Below are 9,006 nucleotides of genomic sequence, written 5' to 3'. Positions count from 1 at the left end.
AAAAGATGGAAGGATGTGTATCCACGAAGTCTTTCTTCTTGTTAGCCTCGTCTGAAGCCAGAAGTGTAAATCCCCTCAGCTGAACTAAAAGCTTATAAGTTTTAATTAAGTAAGTGGTCCACTGCTCCATATGAGCCAAACTAATCCAGCAAAACAGCTCACAGCTCCACCACTGAAATCTGTTCAATGCTTGCTCACAATCTATAATTTACTTTACTGTGTGTAGGTGTATTGTTTACCTTATTTGTAAAATGAAAAGAAATAAAAAGCGTCTGCTAAATGAATAAATGTTAATGTTTCGTGAAATAAAAAGACAAACAATACTAAATTGGCACGTGAATAAACCATACGTAGTGTGTATAAATGACTAAATGTAAATGTAGGTTAAAACCTATTTAGACTAGAAACCTTGTTTGCATCAATTTAGTTAAAGAATAATATTAGTTTTTTTAAACAGATCAATATGGCTGTAAGCATGTTTTGAAGCCCCCTCAGTAGAGAGTGTCAAGTGTGTGATGGAGTGTGGCCCCCGCTCACGTCTGAGGTCTGTTTGAGGTGGGTATTAGTGGTCTAAAAGTGCTAATTGAATCAGGCTGTAGTGTTAGGAGGACTGGAGACGACCAGAGCGCTAACACATCAGAGATTTATTTCAACGCTGTCACTGAACCATGTTCAGCAAGTTGGTGAAGCTCGTGAAGGGGCCCACCGTGGGTCCCACCCAGACCTCCACCTCTCCTTCTGCTCCTGCTCCTCCACCAGCACCGGCCAAGGTAAGATAACTGGCTCAGAGATTTTCACATTTTGGCATATTTGTGGTTATTTAACATTAAAAATCTAAGTGATTTTGTCTTAAACACCATCTAAAGTTTTGTTTGATCATGTAAAAAGATGAAATGTCAAAAGCTCAACAATCAAATATAAATAAATGTCATTTTGAAAATTATAAAACAAATATACTTTTTTGTAAAAGTTTGAGACAAAATATTTCTTGATCATATTTTATTGTTTATATTATTTACATTTTTACGTACTTCTCAATTGATACTGATGCTTATATGGATTTACACTTTATATTTTACCTCTTTTTTTTACTCTCTCGTTTATCCAAAAATGATTGTATCGACCCTCATGTCATTCTAAACTTTCTTCCGTAAAAGAAGATATTTTGAGAAGCGTCTCTGTGGTTTAAGTGTTTAGTTACCAAGGTTCTTCACTATATCTTCTTTCTTAATGACGTGACGTGAATTTTCATGTCTGAGTGCACTGTCTCTTTAAGAGTTCAACAATATTTTGCTAACATCACATAAAACTACATCTGCTTGATAGTAATTAATGACAAACTAGCTCAACAGTCATCGCGCGTCATATTTGCAAATGGTCTTGTACCTGCAAAACTACCAATAATGATTCATATCTGCCACTGCCAGGAAGAAAAAGCTGCAGTCAAGGAAAACGGAGACAAGAAAGATGATAAAGCCCCTGGTGAGTGATTTGTTATCATTGTAATTATAGTCTGCATTAACAATCATCAGTCATTGGGTTACGGTAAGCACCCGCAATAGATATTTTCCAGATGAGAGGCATGTTAAATGATTTCTACGTCACCAAACAGGTCTGTATTCGTGTTGGTGATGATTTCATTACCAGACAGTAAGCAGCTTCAGGGGTCACTGCATCTGTGAACTGCCTCACGGGTCAGGGTTAGTGCTTGTTAATACCTTGTGTGAAACAGCCCTCTAAGCCCCCTGTATATCCTTGAATGGTACAGCACCAGTTCCAGCCCCACCAGCTCAACCATCAGCCTCGGCCCCGGCAACCAAACCTGAGGAGAAGCCCGCAGACCCAGCCGATGGCCAGCCACCTACTGAGGGGTAAAACAATAGATGCTATTAGGTTATTAGGCACACAGCCCTGGTGCTACAGAGGTTTCAAGTTTTTAAGCACATGACAAACAGTTGTAGGACAAAAAGTATAAAACATCTGTTGTCATCATTCAAAAATGTACGCATTAATAGGGAGGTGACATTAATGTTACATACGGATGGATCAATTAAGGCCATATCATTTTTAGTTGACCTAAATTTGTTTTATTTTTTGGTGTATTTCACCAAAGAATTCTTGCATTAAAAAGTCTAAAAAGTAATGCTTTTCACGTGTGGCATACGCAGTGTAGAAAGCAGACAAAACTGAGGCGGTGATGGTCTGAATCAAACCGGCCCCAACACACCGACTACGCCACCCTGGGAGTTTCACCCAGAGAATGATTTTGATTAATTTCCTAATACCAATAATACGGATTCACTTAAAGACACACGTACGTATACAATTCAGCCAAAGACGAAATTCAGTGTTTAAAAAGAGCAACAAACTTTATTTCAATCATTTAAAAAGATAATTTAGAACGCATTCATACTTGAGGGAGGGGGGACCAAATGACACATTACACTTGCTACTGAGGCCTTCCAGTGGAGGAGACGGCAGTCGCAAAGGCAGGGAGGAATCCCAGGAAGAGTCACCCACGTGAACACAAACACTAGGAAACACACGGTAAACACAGCAAAGAAAACGGGATCGACAGCACACAGGAAGGGGACACCACCACCCGGACCCCAACACCACCACTTTCGGCTGTGTGATGTAACACAATAAGAAAACGAAAGACACGCAAATACCGAACTTTAAAATTAGAGCTGCACATTTACTATGTTTTTAGGATTGTTTGTTGTTAGTGGATTAGGCCTACTGTATACACTAATATATATATTTGTTTTAATGTTTTTTCCTATTTCAGTTATTTTACTACCTTCTTTATTTGACGTTTAAATAGTGAAGAAGCTCCTGCCCCACCTCCCCGACCCATCCTCACAACCAAGCACATAGATGATCAACTTATTGAGATCGTTAAACGTTTACGGGAACGGACTGAGGTGTTGAAAGAGAAGGTCATTGATCCCTATGCATCCTCTCCAGAGAGAAGCCCACCAGTCAGTGAGTACACTGTAAACCTTTTTGCCGTAGGTATGCAGCTAGTTGCCAGTAACTTACTGTAGATTTATGTTTATCTAATTTATTGGCAACAGTTTGTTTAAAGATAAAATAATATTAAACATTAACAAGTTTTTATCTTTACAGAAAAAAACGATAAAAAACAGCCTCATGCAAAGCATTCTGGGAACCAGAAATCCAATAAACCTTTTTCATTTTCTTTCCAATTGTGGTTTCAAGAATGCTTTGCATGAGGCTGTTTTTTATCGTTTTTTTTCTGTAAGATAATATTTTTTGCAAGGATAAAGACTTGTTAGTGTTTAATATTCATTTATCTTTGAATAAACGGTTGCCAGTAAATTACATAAATGTAAATCTACAGTAAGTTACTGGCAAAGTGTTGCCAGTAATACTGTAATTTCTACAGACCTCAGCCCTGACCATGTTGCTCAAATGGTAGAGAATTGCATTTAAGATCCCAGTTTTGGGTTTAGTCCCCAGAGAAAATGCTAAATAACATCCAGGAGATGCACTGTGGTCACATTGGAAACAAGCATGTGCCAAATGCATAAATGTAAATCAACACTGTCACTCGCTAAATGAAAGTAACTGACAGACAGACATGATAATGTTTAGTCTAAATAATGTATTGGTTCATTGTATTACCGTAGATATTAAAAAGATAATTTGTCCTTCATCTAGCGCCTGTCCTCAGGAAACAAGATTACTTGAAGAGAGAGGAGGAGAGGAAACGAAAAGAAGAGGAAGACAAGAAAAGGAAAGAAGAGGAAGAAAGAAAGAAGAAAGAAGAAGAGGAAAGAAAAAAGAAAGAGGAGGAAGATAAAAAGAGAAAAGAGGGACAGGTTAAGGAGGAGGAAAAGAAGCCTGAAGAAAAGAAAGATGAGAAGAAAGATGAAACAGACACAGAGAAGAAGTCCATGTGTCCAACAATGCACTGCACCTGTCTTGATTTTCTGTTGAACCCTTTTGAGGACAGAATGGACAAAAAGCTTGGCTCCTCTATCGACCCCTTCACAGGTGATAACCCTATGCTAGATCATAGAAGTCCACTAGTAAACACATTTTCTATTTTTCATCCCATTTAAAACTATGTAATATTACAAATATTTTTGACAAGCTGAGTTTGTGTTAAATCTAATGATCAAATCCTAAACCTTTGTACAATAAAATCATTTCATGTGTTTTTTAAAGGAGTAGTTCAGTTTTCACAATGAAAATTCTGTCTCCTTACTCACCTTCTTGTGATTTTTGGTAACAGCTCCTCATTCACTCGCATTGGTTACAATAGAAGTGAATGGGTCCAGTGATGTTCGGTTTCCAACATTTTTCAAAATATCCTCTTTTGTGTTCTGCGTAAGAAAGAAAGTCATACAGGTTTGAAATAACAAGAGGGGGAGTAAATGATTACAGAATTTTCATTTCGTCTTCAAAACCTTAGATAAGTGATCTACTGCTTTTTCCATATGATTTTCACTAGACCGCAGGTATATCGCTTGGCTATCCTTGGTGACTATTGCTTTCAACTATAACCTATGGTACATACCAGTCCGTATGGCTTTCCCATATCATAAACCAGAGGTCATTCCATTGTGGGTAACCCTGGACCTGATCGCTGACTGCATCAATATCATTGACATGATCATTTTTCAGCCTCGACTGCAGTTCTGCAAGGGGGGAGACATCGTTGTAAGAAAACATTTTTGAAAATGTTTTCAAATACATTCGATTTTTGTCCATAGAAATCTCAATTCTCTTCTTTCAGTATGACAGAGTTGTAATTAAGAAGAAATACCGTGAATCCGGGAGATTTAAGGTACCGCTAATACATATTTCAGTGGACATCTTCAAAACAACTGTTTATCCCCATAGAAAGTCCAAAATATTTTTTCTTCAGAGTGATGTGCTGTCCGTCCTGCCTCTGGATCTGTTATATTTTCCATTTGGATTCAAGTCCATCTTCAGGATCAACCGTTTAATGAAGGTAACGAAGAGTTATGGAGAATCCGATTCAAACCTGATGTTTGTGAATTCATGTTCACATGTTGTCTTCTTCTGAAGTTTGAGGCATTTTTTGAGTTCAGTGATCGTCTGGAGGGTATTTTGACCAGAGCTTACATCTGGAGGTATGTAACCAAATGTTTACTAGTGTATATCATCTTATCACAACAATCAGAGTGACCATATATCTTTTTGACTTTGTTTCTAAAGAGTCATTCGTACCATCGGATACCTGATGTACATGCTTCACCTCAATGCCTGTATGTACTATGTAGCGTCTGACTACCAGGGCATTGGCCAGACCAAATGGGTCTACAGCGGCCAGGGCAGCGCGTATGTAATTCCATCTACGTTTTGGATTCATTCAGAATATAAACATTTTTCTGGTTTGAGATTTAAGGTGAAGTGTGTAATTTCTGCAGCTTTAGAAACGTTAAACAGAAGTCAAACGGACATTTTTAAACGGGTTTCTTGAGGACGTCCCCCATCTGTCATTGGCTGTCAACTAAACCCACTCTTGGTTGAGCTAATGTTGTGGCTTGTAGTTGTACTTTCACATACAGATTTACATTAAACAGTACAGTATATTATGACATAGATGCTGTGACAGTATTTAACATATAGAAATGACACATTTCCCCTTTAACGACATCTTCATTCATAGTGTCAGTTCAGGTAATAACATGTCGATTTCTGTTATATTTTTTGTAATAAAGATTCTCGGGTTTTCATATTCTCATAGCTACCTGAGATGTTTCTTCTATGCGGAAAAATCCCTCCTGATGATCGCAGATCTTCCTCTTCCTGAGACCGTATTTGGTCAGGTCTTTCAGATGACCAACTATTTTTTGGGTGCAATATTTTTGTCCATCGTTCTTGGCCAGGTAGACTTCTGTCTGTGAAGCTTTTGGTCCCGAAGCACTGCGTGTTTTTTTTTTGCTCAATGTTTTTGCTCAACTTTCACCCATTTTTGCTTATTTGCTCAACATTTTGGCTTTGCTGGATTGGCTTGTTTTATGTGCGCAGTCTTAATGTTTTTATTTAGATTCAGATCTTAATATGTCACTAAATGCCTCTCTCTCTTTCTCTCTTACCATCTTTCACAGGTACTTACGCTGTTACTATTTCGCCGTGCGGACCCTGATCAACATCGGTGGTCTTCCTGAGCCTTACACAGTGTTTGAAATCACATTTCAGTTAACAAACTTTTTCGTTGGTGTCTTTGTCTTCTCAAGTCTGATTGGACAGGTACATGACGTGATGAGCTCCGTGAGCTCCTCCCCCTAGTCCTGGCCAACCAATCATACCATGTCATCCCAAATCATTTTTATTGCAAAACTGCTTCTCGTTAGGACAGAAACTTGGAAGAATGCTCTAATCATGCAGGAACTATTGTCAAGTCTGCTCGTACCACATTTATCAAATTATTCTGTCTTGATTTTTTATTTTACAGATGAGAGATGTCATCGGAGCTGCTACTGCCAGCCAAACGTACTTCCGTGCATCTATGGATGCTTGTGTGGCCTACATGGTGACAAATCGCATCCCCAAGCTGGTGCAAACGAGAGTTCGCACCTGGTACAACTACACCTGGTACTCCCAGGGCATGCTGGGTAAGATCTAAGTTTATGTTAAAAATTATTTAGTAGTAAATTATTAGTTTATAAAAATGTTTCACAACAACATAAAGATTCCATATTTTTTTATAGATTGTATTAATGTTTGTATTTTTTCTGCAAGTGGTGAAAATCTTGTGATCTTTTGCTTTTCTTCAGATGAGTCTGAGCTCTTGGAGCAGATGCCGCTGGTAATGAGAACGGCCATCGCTGTGGACATCAATCTTGCTACTTTCCAAAAGATCGACCTCTTCAAGGTCAGACTGATTCATTCTGAATAAAACATTCGGTCACACGGTCAGCTAACTATTAATTTGTCTCTTTTACAGGGTTGTGATAACCAGATGCTTGTGGACATGTTACTGAGACTAAAATCAATCGTGTACTTGCCTGGAGACTTTGTGTGTAAGAAGGTGAGTGTTGAGAATTGTATATTCCCACATGGTCCATTCAAATTATAATGATGGAGGTCTTCATTCTCTGTGAACTCGACAGGGGGATATTGGAAAGGAAATGTACATTATTAAAGCTGGAGGGGTGCAGGTCGTCGGTGGACCAGACAATAAGATCGTGTTTGTAACTCTAAAGGCTGGATGTGTGTTCGGAGAGATCAGGTAAACTTCTGAAATCGACAATTTTACTGGCGTTCAAAATGTAAAAGTTATTGGCTCTCAACTCACAGTACATTGGCCTTGCTGTATGTTTTATCAGAATGGTTGATTGACAGGTTTGGTATGAAGTGTCAAGCCATTTGTTCACAGTCTTTTACAGTCTTCAGCCAATGGAGGCAACAGAAGGACGGCCAATGTTGCCGCTCATGGATTTGCCAACCTCTTTGTGCTGGACAAGAAAGACCTCAACGATATTTTGATTCACTACCCTGAATCTCAGAAAGTTCTGGCCAGGAAGGGAAGGCGAGTAAAGGTTTCATTTTATAGACAGCAGTTCATAAAATGCAAGACAAACACGCACGCACCCGCATTTCACAAACTGATTCATTGGCATCATCATTTATTGACGGCCAAGTGCAGAACTTGAAGTCTTGAATTAGTCCTGGAGCCTTGTTTTGCTTTGGGGTGCTGATATTGGTCCGGGTCACGATGGATGAAATGTACTCGGAAACTAATTTTTACAGGAAGCTGATGAAAGCCAAGGCTCCGGCTCCGGCCAAAGCGGACGAGGACAAGAAGAAGGGCCTGGCTCTGTTTGGACAAAAACCTCCCACTCCCAAACTTCTACGTGCCTTTGGAGGAGGTCCCTTCTTGAAGAAAGGCTTTCTCGACAAACTTAAGGTATGAAACTAAACGATAAATTAAATAGAGTTTTGCAGTTTTGACTTTAAAGAGACATCTTTATACGATCTGACTCTTCAATTACTTTAGGTTTCAATTCAATGTCATATTACTTCTAATAATAAAACATATTTGTGCGTAAGGAGAAATCACGTTTTAAAAATAAATCTAAAATATTTCAGTATTTATAGCCGTATAATGCTGTAAACGTTTTGTTTTTTTCCCTTTTATTTCATCTTTTCTAGAGTGCTGCTGCTTCAGACCGTCAATAGGTCATGAAAAATGTGTCTGCGAATTTAGTTTCCTTTTTAAATAATCTGTTTTCAAGTGTATAAACGTACGTTGTAGAAGATATCTTTAAACTTATTTTAAATGACAACTTTAAAAAAACGTATAACTTCTTTGCCAACCATAATTGCTTTTTTGTCATTGTATAATATCAAAGCTCAATACTTGTGGAGTTGACAAATGTACTGTAAATGATGTGACAGCAAAAATTTAAATGAAGGATAAAACTAACAATGAAGAGAAATATCTCTTATCCCGTTTGATATTATAAATATTAATAATATAAAATAATATATTATTAACTGCTTTCTAAGTGTTTGCTGTCACACCACAGAAACATGTACGGTATATTTGTAAACTACCCATGTGCGTAATACTGTATGTGTGATTGTAATGTGTTACCTGTCTGTTTGTAGATCTACAGTATATTTTGTACCAAAATAAAGCCGAAATAAAACACTTGATTTGTACTGTAAATACACACCGTTTTTTTCCAATCATTTCTCAATCCAATTGAATGCATCTTTATATTTAATAAACACAAATTTGACACATGCCGTCATCTAACCATGTAATATTTAGGTTCACCAGTATTTAAGAAATACACGTTTCGAAGGAGTCTTTTAAATCTGTCATGGGATCTCAGTTAATCTCTTTAGTCTGACTGGGTCATTGGGAGTTTTAATTAACTAAGTGGTCTTTCTAAATGTGGATCAGGAGCAAATATACAGCACAAACAGAACAGGAATAGCTAACAGATCCTGTCTGCGTAATGAACTACTGGCAGATTTTTTACTTCAGGTAAA

General features: G+C 37.9%; 1 protein-coding gene across 1 annotated transcript; it reads left to right on the top strand.

Moving 5' to 3' along the window:
• Positions 1–668: 668 nt before the first annotated feature.
• On the top strand, positions 669–8,184 carry cngb3.2 (cyclic nucleotide gated channel subunit beta 3, tandem duplicate 2; the record flags this gene model as incomplete). Its single annotated transcript, XM_079447663.1, has 18 exons — positions 669–770; positions 1,428–1,482; positions 1,769–1,871; positions 2,828–2,988; positions 3,688–4,023; positions 4,484–4,692; positions 4,769–4,819; positions 4,901–4,987; positions 5,065–5,129; positions 5,215–5,337; positions 6,111–6,252; positions 6,458–6,617; positions 6,780–6,877; positions 6,950–7,033; positions 7,116–7,234; positions 7,382–7,538; positions 7,760–7,912; positions 8,158–8,184. The coding sequence occupies 18 exons, from the start codon at positions 669–671 to the stop codon at positions 8,182–8,184; spliced, it is 2,232 nt and encodes a 743-aa protein (XP_079303789.1).
• Positions 8,185–9,006: the final 822 nt, after the last annotated feature.

This window comes from Barbatula barbatula (assembly GCF_947034865.1).
Source record: "Barbatula barbatula genome assembly, chromosome: 23".
In the NCBI taxonomy this organism is placed as follows: Eukaryota; Metazoa; Chordata; class Actinopteri; order Cypriniformes; family Nemacheilidae; genus Barbatula; species Barbatula barbatula.
The sequence above is the reverse complement of the archived record's forward strand: the minus strand, read 5'-3'. Positions and strand labels throughout refer to the sequence as shown.